The 19,063-nt window shown below is 45.4% G+C and overlaps 1 protein-coding gene across 1 annotated transcript in view; it reads right to left on the bottom strand.

Moving 5' to 3' along the window:
- Positions 1 to 6,625: 6,625 nt before the first annotated feature.
- The window catches only part of LOC144602149 (doublecortin domain-containing protein 1-like), a 309,816-nt gene continuing 297,378 nt past the window's right edge, over positions 6,626 to 19,063 (bottom strand). Inside the window, exons 39-41 of the mRNA XM_078414883.1 lie at positions 13,328 to 13,437; positions 10,011 to 10,076; positions 6,626 to 6,966 (exon numbers count right to left, since the gene is read on the bottom strand). Of these exons, the coding sequence (XP_078271009.1) occupies positions 10,020 to 10,076; positions 13,328 to 13,437 (167 nt within the window). The 3' untranslated portion in view covers positions 6,626 to 6,966; positions 10,011 to 10,019. The remainder of the gene's footprint in view (positions 6,967 to 10,010; positions 10,077 to 13,327; positions 13,438 to 19,063) is intronic.

Raw genomic sequence — 19,063 nt, 5'->3', positions numbered from 1 at the left:
ATCAAGCATTTTATTGCCGCTTCAACTCTTCACCGTAAAGATTAACAGCTGGTTTAGTGAACAGTCAATAATTAATTTCCTTTTGCAGCTCGAACATCATAAAAGCATTACGCTTCAAATGAACTCCTTCTAAATTCCCTTACCCTGTGGGCCCAAATATGTGCCCACATATTGAGCTGAGGAGATTAATCCGCTGTTGTTTATCGAGCCATCACAAATGTGTTTAGAGATGGATGTAAGATCTCCCTCTTGGCATAGCTGGTTGTGGAAACGAGTTGCCAGCCTAACATTGGTCCTCAGTTCAATCCAAAACTATTCCAACTCTAGCCAAGGCACGACAGAAAATCCCATCGTTCCACTCCCAATTGGATTTGAGGATCACTCAGTGGGAGAGCATGTGAGTTTGGCACACATGGTGGGGTAGGTGGGTAGATGACACCATTCTGGAATCTCCATTAATTGTATCAGTGTAGGAAGGAACTGCAGACGCTGGTTTACACCGAAGATAGACACAAAATGCTGGAGTAACTCAGCGGGACAGGCAGCATCTCTGGAGAGAAGGAATGGGTGACGTTTCGGGCCGAGACCCTTCTGCAGACTGAGAGGCAGGGGAGAGGGAGACATAGAGATATGGAAGGGTAAGGTATGAAAACGAGAGATCAAAGGGGAAGATGATCAAGGGGAATGTAGAATGGAAGATGACAACGAGGCATACAATCAGTGAACATAGAAAATAGGTGCAGGAGGCCATTCGGCCCTTCGAGCCAGCACTGCCATTCATTATGATCATGGCTGATCGTCTACAATCAATAACCCGTGCCTGCCTTCTCCCCATATCCCTTGATTCCACTAGCCCCTAGAGCTCTATCTAACTCTCCCTTAAATCTATCCAGTGATTTGGCCTCCACTGCCCTCTGCGGCAGAGAATTCCACAAATTCACAACTCTCTGGGTGTAAAGGTTCCTTCTCTCCTCAGTTTTAAATGGCCTCCCCTTTATTCTACGACTGTGGCCCCTGGTTCTGGACTCCACCAACATTGGGAACATGTTTCCTGCATCTAGCTTGTCCAGTCCTTTTATAATTTTACATGTTTCTATAAGATCACCCTCTCATCCTTCTAAACTCCAGTGAATACAAGCCCATCTTGTGAATACAAGAAATGTAATCAGGAGGACAGTGGAACAAGTTAAAGAACTAGGATGGGGGAGGGATGGAGAGAGAGGGAAAGCAATGGTTACTTGGAGTTATTACACACCTTATCCTTCCATCTCTCGATGTCTCCCACTCCCCTGACTCTCAGTGCAGTGATTCTCAGAGTACCTTGCTGCTGAACCTCAAGACCAGAAGCCGATTTCTTCCCTGGATGTTGCCAGACCCGCTGAGTTCTTCCAGCATTTTGAGTTTTGTTCAAGACATGGGAATGTGATTCCTCACATGAGAATCACAAATTCCCCAGCCAACTCGGAGAGTAATTCCATGCTTGTGTTCGGGAAGTCCACAGTGAAACGTACATCGCTCGATGCAGATGTTCCAGAGTCTGGGAGATCAGGGCACTGCAGGAACCCACTCTATTCCACCACCTTTAGTTTAGTTTAATTCAGAGATACAGAGCCCACCGAGTCCACGCCGACCAGCGCTCCCCGCGCACTATCCTACACACACGAGGGACAATTTACAATTGTACCAAGCCAATTAGTCTGCAAACCTGTACACCTTTGGAGAGTGGGAGGAAACCGGAGATCCCGGAGAAAACCCACGCAGGTCACGGGGAGAACGTACAAACTCCGTGCAGACCGCACCCGTAGTCAGGATGGAACCTGGGTCTCTGGCGCTGTGAGGCAGCAGCTCTACCCGCTGCACCACCGTGCCTCCTTTATCGAAGAGGAGAAAGCAGATCGTTGCTGAATGTTTTAGGCGCCTGACTGTGCTGTACATTAGCCATGGGAATGTGAGCGTGGCAGGAGCTTCGCTGGTGGTTAGAGTTTGTTTACAATCCATTCGAGGGGATGGGATTTCAATCAATCCAGCCATTGATTAGAATTTAACAAGATTCTGCCGTCAATGTTAATGCGAAAAGAAAAATAAGAAGCTAGACGCAAAACGACATGCCGTAGATCAGAGGTTTCTTTGATCTGAAGATAGATAGCTAGGTGACCTAATGAGGCCCATGTGTAAACTATTATCCAGTTAAACCTCAAAGTGATGAGTCTAATTTCGCAGCGAGTATATATGCTGGCGGTAATTGCACACAGCCCAGAATAAGATGATCTTCACTGTGGTGGGAGGTCTAACTTCAACACAATCCGCTCTTGTTACCATTTGCTCAAAGCCTAAACTCGCTGTGTCAATGAAGCACGAGGTTAAACCCTCTAGAAGTCGGCACTCTGTTGCAGCAGGTAGTGCTGCTGCCGTACAGCACCAATGGCCCGGGCTGGTCTCTGACCTCTGGGTACTGGCTGTGTGGAGTTTGCACGTTCTCTCTGTGAGCACAGATGTGCGGATAAATAGGTTCATTGGCCAGTGTAGATTGCCCCTAGTATGCAGGTGGAGGGAGGAGAGCCAGTGAGTGTGTGTGCGTGCGTGTGAGAGAGAGAATGGGTTACAGGGATAGACACAAAAAGCTGGAGTAACTCAGCAGGACAGGCAGCATCTCTGGAGAGAAGGAGTGGGTGACGTTTCTTCAGACCTGTCCTGGCCACTAAAAGGAATTCGAACCTCCCATGTCGTGATGCTCCCAGTGTGATCTTCTGCCAACCATTGGGAGCGAGCCAAAGCAAGCCCTGCCCACACCGTGCTCAATCCACTGATCAATAATCACCAGTCAAGCCATGTCCTTGACCTACCCAACTAAAGGTGTCCGTGTCTGTCCATACCCCTCCCCAGATGCTGCACGACCTGTTTACTTCCTCACACTTTTGTGTTTTGCTCGTGTCCATCTCGGTCATTTCTTGACCAATTTCACATTCTCCTTGAAGCTTTTAAGTGCTCAGTACCAATGACCTGCTGCCAGGGTGCTGTCTGCACAGTTAAACTACTTTGAGTCACCTGATTCGGGTCAGTCAGCGAGCTATTAATCAGGTGGAATCAAAATACCAACGAGGTTCTCAGAAGCAGCAGCAGCTCGGTTGTCACAACCATGTTTGTCTTGGTGGAGGCTCCACGAAGGATTCTGTCATTACGTGTAGGAAAGAACTGCAGATGCTGGTTTAAATCGACGATAGACGCAAAATGCTGGAGTAATTCAGCATCGCTGGAGAGAAGGAATGGGCGATGTTTCGGGTCGAGACGCTCGTTCAGACTGATGGACTGAGGAAGGTTCTCATCAGTCTGAAGAAAGGTCTCGACCCGAAACGCCACCCATTCCTTCTCTCCAGAGATGCTGCCTGACCCGCTGAGTTACTCCAGCATTTTGTGTCTAACTTCGAATCTTTCATTACGTTGGCCTATCGCAGGGGTTCCCAACCTTTCTCGTCCCGTTTACCTCTTTGCAACTTTTCGAAAGTAAATTTACCCCCACCCTGTTTTGTTCAGTAATTTGAGTTTATACTTCTACCTTAATAAAGCAACTGACAAAGGGGAAATTTAAAAATACTGTTTTTAACATAATTATTTTAAGTTCAAATAATAATAATGGTCGGCGAAACTTACCCCCGAGGGGTAAATTTACCCCAGGTTGGGAATAACTTTGGTCTATCGTTTTCAAGCTTAGGCTTGTTTACACTGGAATTTAGAAGGATGAGGGGGGATCTTATTGAAACATATAAGATAATTAGGGGATTAGACACATTAGAGGCAGGAAACATGTTCCCAATGTTGGGGGAGTCCAGAACAAGGAGCCACAGTTTAAGAATAAGGGGTAGGCCATTTAGAACGGAGATGAGGAAGAACTTTTTCAGTCAGAGAGTGGTGAAGGTGTGGAATTCTCTGCCTCAGAAGGCAGTGGAGGCCAGTTCGTTGGATGCTTTCAAGAGAGAGCTGGATAGAGCTCTTAAGGATAGCGGAGTGAGGGGGTATGGGGAGAAGGCAGGAATGGGGTACTGATTGAGAGTGATCAGCCATGATCGCATTGAATGGCGGTGCTGGCTTGAAGGGCTGAATGGCCTACTCCTGCACCTATTGTCTATTGTCTATTGTCTATTGTCAATGTCTTTTTTGCCAACTCTAAGGAGCAGTACAGGTTATCCAGCTGTGAAACTGTCTTTCTAAGCTGCTTGCTCATGTGACCTGCCATCTTCCAGCCCTCATGACATCCCGCACTTCAGTATCAGCCCTGTCTAGTTAAACAAAACCCAGTTGCAAAGGTTTCTTAAAAGCTTTCTATTTATGTTTAAGTGCAGATGGCTCGGTCTAAAATAAACAAATTTAGATTTTAACTTTTGAGTATGAAGCTGTAATGAAGTTAGTCTGTAATTAAGGTACACATAACCTTTCTTGGGCTGAGTTTTTATGGTGAAATCTAAACATGCCATTGAGCTTTGAAGTTTGCCGTTTAACTCGAGTGATGGCTATGGAGTTGTTAAAGATTCGTCGTGACTTTTATATTTGCAGTAGGTCCTGCGAGATGATTGTTTCACTCCCCATCACCCCCTCCTTAATGCTCTGAATCTGGGGCCTGTTTTCACATGGAGCATCTTGCATTTCTGTAGCAGCGTTAATGAAATAAAACATTCCAAGAGTCTTCAGGCGTGACACTCCAAGGCTGGCGACACGGTGGCGCAGCGGTAGAGTTGCTGCCTTACAGCACCAGAGACCCGGGTTCGATCCTGACCACAGGTGCTGTCTGCACGGAGTTTGTACGTTCTCCCCGTGACCATGTGCGATTTCCCCGGGTGCTCATGTTCCCTCTCACACTGCAAAGATGTACAGGTTTGTAGGATAATTTGGCTTTGGTAAAAATTGTCAATTGTCCCTAGAGTGTGGGATAGTTCTAGTTTACGGGGATCGCTGGTTGGCACTGACACGGTGGGCCGAAGGGCCTGTTTCCATGCTGTATCTCTAAGGTAAAGTAAACTTCAGAGGCTGGGAAAATTTGATCTCAAATCACCTCCTGAGATATCAATTTAACAGATACTTGTTCAAAGGATTTGGTTTTAAGAGAGAGAAGGTTGGATATAGAGGGGATTCCAGACATTAGGGTTCCAGACATTAGGGTTCCAGGCAGTGGATGGCAATTATAAACAATAGACAATAGGTGCTGGAGTAGGCCATTTGGCCCTTCGCGCTAGCACCGCCATTCACTGTGACCCCTTGTTTTGGACTCCCCCAACATCGGGAACATGTTTCCTGCCTCTAGTGTCCAATCCCTGAATAATCTTATATGTTTCAATAAGATTCCCTCTCATCCTTCTAAATTCCAGTGTATACAAGCCCATTCTTTCAACTTATGACAGTCCCGCCATCCCGGGAATTAACCTCGTGAACCTACGCTGCACTCCCTCAATAACAAGAATGCCATTGCTGGAGTGGTAATAATCATGGATGCAGAATCAGAGACTTGGAGAGTTGTCAGATAGCTGCGTAGGAAGGAACTGCAGGTGCTGGTGTACACCGAAGATGGACACAACATACTGGAGTAACTCAGCGGGTCAGGCAGCATCTCTGGAGAGAAGGAATAGATGACTTTTCGGGTCAAGTCCCTTCTTCAGACTGAGAATCTTTTTCTTTTCACTGCGTGTGTAGAATTTATATCTAATCAATAAATCCATGAGACCCCTTAATCGCCCCTTTCCCCCCTCCCCTCCTTCAACACCATCAAAAGCATCTATCTGAGGCACCTCCTCAAGCTGGCAGCATCTATCATTCAGATCGCCACCATCTGGGCTACGCCCTCTTCTAGTTGTTATTAGGCTGGAGATACATAAGCCTGCAGTCTTTTTTATTTTCACTGCCTTTAAGGGCAGCACGGTGGCGCAGTGTTAGAACTGCTGCCTTCCAGCACTTCCAGCACCAGAGACCCAGGTTCGATCCAGATTACGCGTGCTGTCTATATGGAGAGTCTATACATTCTCCCCGTGACCACGTGGGTTTTTCCTCTGAGATCTTTGGTTTCCTTCCACACTCCAAAGACGTGGTAGAAGTGTAAATTGTCCCGAGTGTGTGTAGGATAGTGCTAATGTGCGGGGATCGCTGGTCGGTGCGGACTGGGCCAAAGGGCCTGTTTCCGCGCTGTATCTCTAAAACTAAAACTAAAATTAAAACTAAGCCTTGTAGAATTTATATCTAATTAATGAACAATTTATATATTTGTGAGTTGGCTGGGTGCATGTGCCTCTGATGCTGCTGCAAGCAAGATTTCCATCATGAAGACAGACACAAAAGGCTGGAGTAACTCAGCAAGTCATGCAGCATTTCTGGAGTAAAGGGAATAGGTGACGTTTGGGGTGGGTTCTGACCCGAAACGTCACCTATTCCTTTTCTCCAGGGACACTACCTGACCTGCTGAGTTTTGCGTCTATCTTCGGTATAAACCAGCAACTGCAGTTCCTTCGTGCCCACAAAGAGTTTCATTGTCCTTGCTACTCACTGTATTTGGGCAGGTGGTGATCAACTTGACTTGACTTGGCATGACTTTCTTTATTAGACAGAAATGATCATTTTATATTGCTTTTCCTTCTGATTAGATTCCTAGTTATTTTTTTAATGAAGTCTAACCAAATCTTACACATTGCGGTTCATTGTCTCACTAAACTGATCTTTGCAGATTCTGCTCCACAATGCAAATATTTACTAAACTAGCCAACGATGGGGCAGCAGATTTTTCTTTCAAAGTGTTTCGTTGCCAAGCAGTTGACTGTTCAGTGTTTCTCTGGAGTGCTTAGTTCTTTTCAGGTGGCACTTTGAAGATGATGTGTTAGAGGGAAATTGAAAACGGTGATGACAAGAATCCACTGCAATTTGACAAGTCCATTTTCCTGTCAGGAACTTCTGGGTGCTCAGAATTGCATCAGATTGACCCCGAAATCTTCACTGCAATCAGAAAGATCGGAAAATCGAATTACTGTTTGGAACAGGGTTACATGAGAGGCATTTGAAGTAAATTCATTCCCATTACGGAGGACACGGTTGGGACTTTTATTTTATGGCAAATGAAAATATTATCTCGGCAGAGAAGGAATATGAACCGGAGGTGCTTGCAGATATGTCTGCTGTGGTCGGACTAGAAATGCCAGTGAAAGGTCCATTGGCGTTTTGGATAATGAACTCTGGAAACATCAGAAAATAATGGAGGAGCACGCTGCCAGTGGTGGTGGTGGAAGCAGATACAGTAGTTGTCTTTAAGAGGCTTGTAGATAGGCACGTGGACATGTGGGGAATGGAGGGACACAGAACACCTATCGGCAGAGGAGTTTAGTTTAATTTGCCATCATGTTTGGCACAGACATCGTGGGCTGATAGGTCTGTCCCTGTGTTATACTGCTTCATCCATCAGGGACTTATTTTCTATTGTGTTTTGCATTAATGTCTTGACTTTTACGCAGCATTTTTAATTTCACCAAATTGTATGTATGATTTATGTTTTTGGCTGTTGTCTAAGTGCCGGTGAGCAAGACTTTCATTGTACTTGTACCTCACCCGTATTTGTGCGTGTGACAATAAACAAAACTTGACTTGACACGTAAGAAGATAGATACAGAGTGCTGGAGTAACTCAGCGGGTCAGACAGCATCTGTGGAGAACATGGATAGGTGACGTTTCACAGAGTGCTGGAGTAACTCAGCGGGTCAGGCAGCATCTGTGGAGAACATGGATAGGTGACGTTTCACAGAGTGCTGGAGTAACTCAGCGGGTCAGGCAGCATCTGTGGAGAACATGGATAGGTGACGTTTCACAGAGTGCTGGAGTAACTCAGCGGGTCAGGCAGCATCTCTGGAGAGAAGGAAAAGGTGAAGTTTTGGGTCGAGACCCTTATCCAGACTGAGAGTCAGGGGGGATGGAAACAAGAGGTATGAAAAGGAACAGAACAGATCAGAGCTGGTACCAATGACCCAGGAAATGTGGAGCCCACAATGGTGTGGAAGAGGTGAGAACGAGGAGATACAAACAGTAAAACTAGCAGGACGTTTACAGTGGGGGACAGACGGAGAGAGAGAGAGGGAATTCATGTTCTATGTACCAGTTGTTTGGGAAAGTAGGGGTATTGATGTGTTCTCTTATGGGATGAAAGATTGAACAAGGCCAGTATAGTGCCCATCCCTAATGGTCTCCAATAAGGCAGTAAATGTGGGGGGTGGGGGAAATGTTTTGTATCTCTTTCCCCGATGGAGATGCGGCTTTTTTCTGTATCGAATCTCCGTCCGCACTGCGACCTAACATTGAGGAGCTGGCGGCCTCTCGCTGGGGATCGTGTTTGGGAGCTCCAACCGCGGGAGCCTGCGGACTTAACATCGTGGAGCTTGCGGTCCCCGGTTAGGGACCGACTACGGGAGCTCCAAGCCGATTGCGAGGAGCTTTGATCGCCGGCTGCGGGAGCTTCGACCGCCCCGACTGCGGATGGTTTCACTCCCCCGTCCGCGGGAGAAAAGGAGGAAAGAACATAAGACGTTATTGCCTTCCATCACAGTGAGGAATGTGGTGTAGCCACTGTGGTGGATGCTTATGTCAAATTTTATATAGTTGTGTGTCTTGTTGCTATTTGTGGGAATACTGTACATCAAACCAAATTCCTTGTATGTTGCAAAACATACTTGGCTAATAAAATTACGATTGTGATTGAGAAATCCACAAGGCAATGATTTTAACCGCCCTGTTAGGGAGTTTAATGATCTTGACTCATCAGTGGGGAAGTATTGGGGGTACATTTTCATAAATGGAGAATGGGCAACTTGAGGTACTGGGGTATTCTCAGACGCCTACTTCATGTGTCCTGAGTGGTGGAAGTCTAGGGTTTGGGGTATTCTATGAAAGAAAGATGGATGTGCTGCAGTGCATCCTGTAGATCATAGCAGCTTATCACAGAGTACCCAGACCATGGACAGGGATGGCCATCGTAATGTTCCGGCGGAAATGTTGGATTCAGCAAAACCAGTGAATGGCAAATTGAGCTTTTGAAACTCTTCTTCATGGACATGATAGCAGTTTGACATTTGTACCGTGATATTCTTGCCACAATTCAATCCATACCTGAACGTTGTTGTGCAGGTCTCGTTGCAAGAGGGGGTTAGTAAACTTGCAAACGACAAAAATGAAGGTTCATACATTAGCCTGTCTATGTGGAGTTTGCATGCTCTCACTATGACTATGTTCTCCCAGGTGCTCCGGTTTCCTCCCATGTCCCAAAGATGTGCAGGTTGATTGACCGTTGCAAATTGTCCCGAGTGTGAAATGGTGGCAGGAGAATCAGTAGGTCGCAGGAGGAGAGTCATTAAGGTCATCAGGCCACATGGAATAGGAGTAGAGTTAAGCCATTCGGCCCATCAAGTCTACTCCACCATTCAATCATGGCTAATCTATCTCTCCCTCGTAACCCCATTCTCCTGCCTTCTCCCCATAACTTCTGACACCCGGACTAATCAAGAATCTGCCTTAAAAATATCCAATGACTTGGCTTCTTACAGCCTTCTGTGGCAAAGAATTCCACAGATTCATTCACCACCCTCTGACTAAAGAAATTTCTCCTCATCAACTTCCTAAAAGAACGTCCTTTAATTCTGAGGCTGTGCCCTCTGGTCCAAGACTCTCCCAATAGTGGAAACTTCCTCTCCACATCCACTCCATCCAGGCCGCTCACTATTTTGTACGTTTCCATGAGGGCCCCCCTCATTGATGGGGATGTGAGAGTTAAATTGGGATGCGTGTAGACAGGTGCTCGAAGATTAGCCTGGACATGCTGGGCCAAAGGGACTGATTCCGTGCTGTATGTCTCTGTGACAATAACCAGGCATTTTTCCAAACCCTCAATTATAACATGCTGGGAAACATAATTGTTGTATCTGATTAATGGCAGATGAAAGCACTAACAGTTTCATTAGGACATAATTAAGGCAGAAGATTTATTGTAATTTGCTACTCACCTGTCTTGTTCATTCATTAATATCTCTGCTTGGGTGAAGGGCCAGAAATGGACTGGGAGCCTCAGACTATGTGTGTAAAAAAAACCAAGAAGTCTATCAAAACACAGCTGCTGAAAAAAATAACACTTTGCATTTGAGTTTCTCTTGATGGGTCACCGCCGTTGAACAGATGATCAGAAGAATAACTGGGTAAAGTTGTCTCTGCTTCGCCAATGCATCAGGTTCACTGCAGCTCTTCAATGCCATTGCTGCCCATGCTGCTCTGCCAGAGTGCCACTTACAGATGAACCTTAAACCAAGTATCCCAAAATGCTGGAGTAACTCAGCAGGTCAGGCAGCATCTAGGAGAGAGGGAACGGGTGACGTTTCGGGTTCGAGACCCTTCTTCAGACTGAAGGATCAGTCTGAAGTACATCAGTCTGAAGAAGGGTCTCCCATTCCTTCTCTCCTAGATGCTGCCTGACCTGCTGAGTTACTCCAGCATTTTGTGATACTTTCGATTTGTACCAGCATCTGCAGTTATTTTCCTACACAACCTTAAACCAAGGCTCTGTCTCCACACTCCAGAGGAGAGAAAAAATCCCCAGGCAATACTTTGTATGACTTGTTTTCACCTGGCCCACAGCTAACAATGGACTGTTTCCTTGATCATCGTCATTTTTTTGCACATCTTTCATTTATTTATTTTTTATCTCTCTATATCTGTCCATATCTCTCGTTATATAGATAGATTTTATATCTATATATAGATATCTATAGATACCTTTTATATCTGTCCATATCTATCGTTCCCCTTTTCCCCTGACTGTCTGAAGAAGGGTCTCGACCTAAAACGTCACCCATTCCTTCTCTCCAGAGATGCTGAGTTACTCCAGCATTTTGTGTCTGTCTTCGGTGTAAAGCAGCATCTGCAGTTCCTCCTTACACACTTTACAGGAGGCTGACTTCAGGGCACGAAAGCTGAAGGCCTGGAGAGGAGAGAAGGGTGGCTTCCTGGTGATGTGAATGAGAGGAGGGGTGCAGTGTATCCTTTATGTTCAGCTACAGCTCCGACTGTGCAAAATGGTGCCCAAATCTGGCAATTATTGCACATGGCCTTGTAGTTTCATACAGCATATAAACAGGCCCTTTGCCCCAACTTGCCCACACCGCCCAACATGTCCCATCCACACTAGTCCCACCTGCCAGTGTTTGGCCCATATCCCACTAAACCTGTCCTATCCATGTACCTGTCTAAATGTTTCTTAAAAGTTGCGATAGTCCCTGCCTCAACTACCTCCTCCAGCACCACATGGTGGGTGTATGGAATGAGCTGCTGGAGGAGGTAATTGAGGCAGGGACTAATGCAACTTTTAAGAAACATTTGGACAGGTACACGGATAAGGCAGGTTTGTGTGAAAAAGTTACCCCTCGGGTTCCTATTAAATCTTTCCCCGCTCACCTTAAACCCATGTCCTCTTGTTCTTGATTCCCCTGCTCTGGCCAAGAGACTCTGTGCGTCTACCCGATCTATTCCTCTCATGATTTTGTACATCTTTATAAGATCACTCCTCGTCCTCCTGCGCTCCAGGGAATAGAGTCCTAGCCTGCTCAACCTCTCCCGAGAGTCCTGGCAACACCCTGGTGAACCTTGGCCAGGATTTGGGAGCTGGGCTATCTATAGGGAGAGGTTGGTTGGGCTGTTTCTGTGCAGGGGGTACTTAATCAGGGGTGGTCCTAATGCAAGGCCATAATCTCACTGATCTACATGCAAGCAGTTGTATTTCACAGTACCTTGGTGCAACAAAACAACCATTGAATCAGGAGCAGTTGTGACCTTCAAGTTGTCCCGGTTCATACATCAGCATCATAAAAACAATTATTTGATTTGTTTGACAGTAATTTTTTGTGGGTCAAGTGCACAATATGTTTCTAGAGTACAAAACTATCTGGCTGGAATTTTAACTGGGTACATGTACAGTGAAAGCTCCCAAAGGCTAGAAATGTAAATGTTTGGAGAACAGCAAGGAGAGCTCTGGTCTCCATGACTTCATTTGAAGCCAAACAAGGTTAGAATTAGAGAGATGAGCTCTCAGGAGAGGTCGGACAAACTTGGAATATTTTCTCTGGAGTGTCAGAAGGTAAGGAGAGACCTGACAGAAGTGTATAAAATTACTAGACCAAGTGGACCCGTTGGGCCCAAACCTCTCCTGCATTGCTACAGTACCCTCTCCTCCCCCCCTCCCCGCCCCCCTCCCCCTCTCTCCCCTTCCCCATCCCTTCTTTCCCTCTCCCCTTCCCCTCCCCCATCCCCCTCAACCCCCCCTTATCCTCCCTCCCTTGGATTTAAACTTTAAAACGTGAATAACTTAAAAAATATAACACCCATTTCAATGAAACCTCTTCCATTGGCTCCAAAGGGACGATGGTGAGTAAGGTGGGCCTGACATTGTCGCGCTATCGTGTACCGTTTTGACTGTAGTTCGGGAACAAACAAACAAACAAACGAGAGTTCCAGTGTGTAGATAGATATGAGGCACAGGTGGGGTGGATGTTCAGAACCTTTTATCCCAGCCCAAAGACTAGAGTGCATAGCTTTAAACTGAGAGAGGCAAAGTTTAAAGGAGACTAGACCAAGTGGACCCGTTGGGCCCAAACCTCTCCTGCATTGGTGCAGCACCCTCTCCTCCTCCCCTAACCCTCCCCCCCTCCCCCTCTCCTCCTGAACTGAACTGTACTGAAAGTGAAAAACAGAATCGCTAGCCCGGAAAAAGATCAAAATGCATAATTGGAGCACGGTTTCTACTGAATGTGTATGGCTTTTGCACCATCGTAAGTTGAAGCATCGTAAGTCGAGGAGCATCTGCATTCCAAAACTAAACCTGTGTAACAGCTTGAATCAAAATCAATATATTGTCTAAGTCTCCAAGATGTCGTGTAGGCAGGCTGAGTATATGTGAACCAAAGTGTCAGGAATGACTTTTACACCTGGGTCCTTTAACGGAAAATAAATAGCTGGCTTATTCACAAAATGCTGGAGTAACTCAGCAGGTCAGGCAGCATCTCGGGAGAGAAGGAATGGGTGACGTTTCGGGTCGAGACCATTCCTTCTCTCCCGAGATGCTGCCTGACCTGCTGAGTTACTCCAGCATTTTGTGAATAAATCGATTTGTACCAGCATCTGCAGTTATTTTCTTATAAATAGCTGGCTGGTGTGTATAAATGTTAAAGCATAAGTAGGTACATTTGAAAATGCTTCCATTCCTAACGCTGCAAGCAATTCAAAAAAATAAAACCTGCTTTCAGATCAGTGGGTTTTTGCGACAGAAACTTCATACCTGTACTTTGAGGTTGGTTTTTGGTCTGACAACGATGTTGGTGGCATGCTGCCCATATTGCTTTAGGACTCGTGCATAATTGGCTCTGATCTCCACACTTTGGCGGCTCGCTGGAGGAAAGAGAAAGAACGCGGTGGTGAAGAACAAACTCTAGAGATACCTGCCCACACATCAGATGTACAGACATGGGAGTGTCTGGAGACCATTAATAAAAACATAGAAAATAGGTGCAGGAGGAGGCCATTTGGCCCTTCGAGCCAGCACCGCCATTCATTGCGATCATGGCTGATCATCCGCAATCAGTAACCCGTGCCTGCCTTTTCCCCATATCCCTTGATTCCACTAGCCCCTAGAGCTCTATCTAACTCTCTTTTAAATTCATCCAGTGAATTGGCCTCCACTGCCCTCTGTGGCAGAGAATTCCACACATTTACAACTCTCTGGGGCACTCCACTCGCCACTGCCTGCCGTTCTGAGAAGGACCCGTTTATTCCTACTCTTTGTTTCCTGTCAGCCAACCAATTCTCTATCCATGTCAACACCCTACCCCCAATACCATGAGCTTCTTTTAAATATTATTATTGTACCCACCTCAACTACTTCCTCAGGCAGCTCGTTCCATATGAATAATGACAATCCACATTTATATCATTGGCAAAGTAACACAGCAGAGAAGGAGGCCACTGGATCCATGCTGTTTCCCTTTCCCAATGGCGACCAGCTTGGCAATAAATAAGTTGTTCCACCAGAGTTTTCAAAACTCTTGCTATTACCATCTTTCTGGTGCCAAGAGTTTGAAGACAATTTGCAAATAAGTCGGAGGCTTTCTGTGTGGAGTTTGCATGTTCTCCTTTCTGCACGGTGTGCCTAGTTTGCTTTAATTCTCATGTAATTTTCTCAGGGTCAGTAGACAACTTTCTGCCGTGACTCTGCTCTCTAAATTGTGACTAAACTTGGTGCAGACTCATCAAGCTGCAATTGTGTCAAAGAATTCCTGCTGATTCCGAACGGGCAAACATTTCTGTTGCAAATAGTTAATAACTAGCTCGCTGTTTTAATTTTCTTCAAAGAGCAAGATGAATTAAACCCGCACTTTCTGCCACAACGAGTAAGTGCGCTTCTGTCAGATGGCAAGCAATGTACAAGTCTAATGAAAAGATTGTTTTTCCAAACTTTTTAAGGTCCTTTGGTCTTTTATTTACCATTCTGAGGAAAAGGAAAAGAGCGGCAGATCTTATCTGAGCCAGACTTGGATGCGTGCCAGATTTGCATGGCCTTCTAAAATATCAGGGCAGCAAGTTCCAATTTTCGGCTATCTATATCAATATGTCTACAATAATACTTTCCCAGAGTTGCAGACCTTGCCTCTGTGTGTGCTGGGGTTTCTTTAACAAATAAACCATTGTGGCAAACTGACATCAAGAAATTTAATCTTGCTGACTTGTGTCTCTGCCAGCAGAGAATTAGTGTGCAGTGAAAAATGGTACAAGGAAAAAATTCAGTAATATAATGAGCTGGAAGGTGGGGGTGGTGAAGTGTATGGCTGGTTTAACTCATAGAGTCAGAGCACGGAAACAGGCCTTACAACCCAACTTGTTCATTCCGACCATCTTGGCTAGTCCCAGTTTCCCCGCATTTGACCCTTGTCTGTCTAAACCTCTCCAATCTATGTCTCTGTGGAAATGTCTTTTAAATGTTATTATTGTACCGGGATCAATCACTTTTTCTGGCAGCTTGTTCCATATACCCACCACCTTTGCATGAAAATTTTGCCCCTCAGGTTCATGTGGCCCTTGTGGCTAAAGAGATCAGGGGGTATGGAGAGAAGGCAGGTACAGGTTACTGAGCTGGTTGATCAGCCATGATCATATTGAATGGCGGTGCAGGTTCGAAGGGCCGAATGGCCTACTCCTGCACCTATTTTCTATGTTTCTATGTTTCCTATTGTGTCTTTCCCCTCTCACCTTAAACCTATGCCTTCTAGTTCTGCTTTCCCCAACCCTGGGGAAAAGATTGTGTGCGTTACCTCGTTTAGTCCCCTCACGATTTTATACACCTCGAGATGATCACGCCTCAGTCTCAATGATTCAAGGAATGAAGTCCCGCTCTGCCCAACCTCTTCCTTCAGCTCGCCAGTCAAGTCCTGGCAAAGTCCTCATAAAATCTTCTCTGCACACTGTCCAACTTAATGGCATCTTTCCTAGATCAGGGTGGCCAAGACTGAACATAATACATAGTGTAGCCTTACCAACATGCCCATTGTGAAACTTTAACAATAGGCAGGCTGACCCTGTGATCACATTTCAGTGCAACTCCAGAGGAGCTTTGTATTGCCAGAGATGCCATTTTTGACAGACGATTTAAATTAAAAAGATTCCTAAGCATTATTCAATAAATGTGAACCACAATGAGAAGCAGGTTACCTTCCATGACCTGAGCATGATTTAGTAGGTTTACACTCAGTCTGATATTAAGGCATTTAAATAAACATGGCCCCATCCAATCCATCAGATATAACATCTAAGCCTTGAACATTGATTCCAAAGCATGTAATTCTTTTATGAACTAAGCAACTGAATCCAGGTGTACAATTGATCATGAGAACAATATCAGCATTTTATAAAACGAATCATGGATCTTGTGCTTAAACGGGGGGCCACCATCGACTCCACAGTCAAAAAGGCCCAACAGAGGATGTGCTTCTGAGGAAACACAATCTTCCACACGCAATGATGGTCCAATTCTATACTGCCATCGTAGAGTCTGTCCTCACCTTGGTCTGGTTTGGCTCAGACACCAAGCACGACATCCGGAGGCTGCAGCAAATCGTTCGCACAGCTGAGAATGTTGTTGGCTGCAACCTTCCCCCCCCCCCATTGACAAACTGTACACTGCAAGGGCCAGGAAGCGAGCGGGCAAGATCATCTCTGACCCCTCTCACTCTGGCCACAAACTCTTTGAAGCACTTCCCTCTGGAAGCCAACTCCGGACTGTCAAAGCAGCCACAGCCAGACATAAAAACAGCTTTTTTCCGCAAGTACTAGCTCTACTCAATAACCAAAAGTCTGTAGTCTCTTTTTGCTCTGGTTTATTTCACTCACATGTTTAAACCGTAATGTTGTATTCTTAATGTTTTATGCTTTATTCTAAATTGTTTACTGTATGTTCGTGTTGTTACTTGCGAGCGGAGCACCAAGGCACATTCCTTGTATGTGCACATACTTGGCCAGTAAACTTATTCATTCATTCTAGAACACAGAACATAGAATATAGAGCAGAACAGTAAAGGAACATTCCCATCAGTCCACAATGTCTGTGCCAGGTTAAACGACTCCCCTCTGCCTGCACCTGATCCATACCTTTGCACCCATGCCCACACACATAAGATGCACCTATATTTCACTGGTGCAAAGTAGTAGCTACATCAACCACCATGCAATACCACACTTCACTCCAGCTACGTTTCACGCTGTCTTGGGAAAGCACCCAACATGATCAAGGATCACTCACACCCTGGTCAACCTCACTTCTTGCCTGCCCTGATTATACAAAAACTTGGCAACACGTACCTCCTGATTCACAAACAGCTTCTTTCCTGCTGGTATCAGACTCTTGAACGCACCTCTCATAAGCTAAGGATGTATTTCCATTCTTCCAATCCACCTCATTGTGGCCCTTGTAGTTTTTTAATCTGCACTTTTTCTGCGGCTGTAACATTATATTCTGCGCTGTTTTCTTTCCTTTCTTGCATATCTGTTGTATTCATGGTGATTTTATAATACATTTATATGGTAGGATTTACCTGGACACCACGCTTAGCAACGTTTTTCCACCGTATCGTGGCGCAGGTGACCATAATAAATCAAAATCAATACACTGTTGTGTCTTTCCTTGGTAAACCAGCATCCACAGTTTCTTGTTTCTACCTAGTATGTAGGTGTGCAGGGAGTGGATGAGGCAGTGGGATAACATACAGTCATAGAGTGATACAGTGTGGAAGCAGGCCCTTCGGCCCAACTTGCCCACACCGGCCAACAATGTCCCAACTACCCTAGTCCCACTTGCCTGCACTTGGTCCATAACCCTCCAAACCTATCCTATCCATGTACCTATCCAACTGTTTCTTAAACAATGGGATAGTCCCAGCCTCAACTACCTCCTCTGGCAGCTGTTCCATACGCCCACCACCCTCTGCGTGAAAAAGTTACCCCTCGGATTCCTATTAAATCTTTTCCCCTTCACCTTGAACCAATGTCCTCTGGTCCCCTACTCTGGGTAAAAGACTGTGGATCCACCCAATCTATTCCTCTCATGATTTTATACACCTCTACAAGATCACCCCTCATCCTCCTGTGCTCCATGGAATAGAGACCCAGCCTACTCAACCTCTCCCTATAGCTCACACCCTCTAGTCCTGGCAACATCCTCGTAAATCTTTTCTGAACCCTTTCAAGCTTGACAATATCTTCCCTGCATCATGGTGCCCAGAACTGAACACAATATTCTAAATGTGGTCTCACCAACGTCTTGTACAGTAGAACTGGTGTGAATGTGTGATCGATATGATGCAGATGCAGGAAAAATGTTCCCAATGTTGGGCGAGTTCAGAACCAGGGGCCACAGTCTTAGAATAAAGGGGAGGCCATTTAAAACTGAGGGGAGAATAAACCTTTTAACCAAAGAGAGTTGTGAATTTGTGGAATTTGCCACAGAGGGCAGTGGAAGCCAAATCATTGGATGGATTTAAGAGAAAGTTAGATAGAGCTCTAGGGGCTAGTGGCATCAAGGGATATGGGGAGAAGGCAGGCACGGGTTATCGATTGGGGATGATCAGCCATGATCACAATGAATGGCGGTGCTGGCTCGAAGGGCCGAATGGCCTCCTCCTGCACCTATTTTCCATTTTTCTATGATACTGTAGGCTCGGTGGACCGTAGGGTCTGTTTCCATACTATATCTCTAAACTAGAACTAATTTCGAGAGGAGGCCTCCAACTTTATGATTGAGGAGAGAGAACCATAGATGAGCCTATTGATGGAATTACTGAGTTACTCACTAAACTACTGAATTACCAAATCACTGAAAAAAACTGAGTCAAGTGATGAAATCAGTTGCACACCAAAAACTAAAATGCTGGAAAGTAGTAAGCAAATAATGAAAGAACAAGTTAATAAAAACACACTGCTACTGCCCGACTGTGTTTCTTTAATATTTTTCATTAAAGAAAAACTGATGGAAAGTGCCAAAAGATACTTCAAGTTTGAGCAGGCAGTCTATCAAACACTGAGTGTTTCATGGTGCCATACATTCTTCCTGTCGAATTAAAAACCTGAAGGATCATCTTTTAAATTGGGAACACATTTCAGCAACTCAATCTTTAATCCATTGGAGCATTTTATGGAATTTGGAAATAACAGTTAAGGAAGAAAATCTTTCAAAGTGCTCGTGGCAATTAAATCTCACGAGCTGATGTTTTTCTCGATAAAGGTTGACTCCAAAATTTCATTTCAGAACAGGAAATAAGGAACAGTGCAGAATTCAAACATGAAATGCAAACACACCCAGGCCGCCCAGAGCAAACCTTTGCGTGAGAGAAATGAGTTAAGGGCAGCGTACACACGGGCTTGCTGACAACTCTCGGTTTCTACAGGCGTCAGGCAATCGGCAGGAGGTCACCTCCGGGACATGATAAGACCTGCAACAGTGTCTAGCAGCATGGTGGCACGGCGGTAGAGT

The sequence above is a fragment of the Rhinoraja longicauda genome, chromosome 18, assembly GCF_053455715.1.
Source record: "Rhinoraja longicauda isolate Sanriku21f chromosome 18, sRhiLon1.1, whole genome shotgun sequence".
Lineage (NCBI taxonomy): Eukaryota > Metazoa > Chordata > Chondrichthyes > Rajiformes > Arhynchobatidae > Rhinoraja > Rhinoraja longicauda.
Note: the sequence above shows the minus strand (reverse complement) of the source record. Positions and strands in the feature narration are given on the sequence as shown.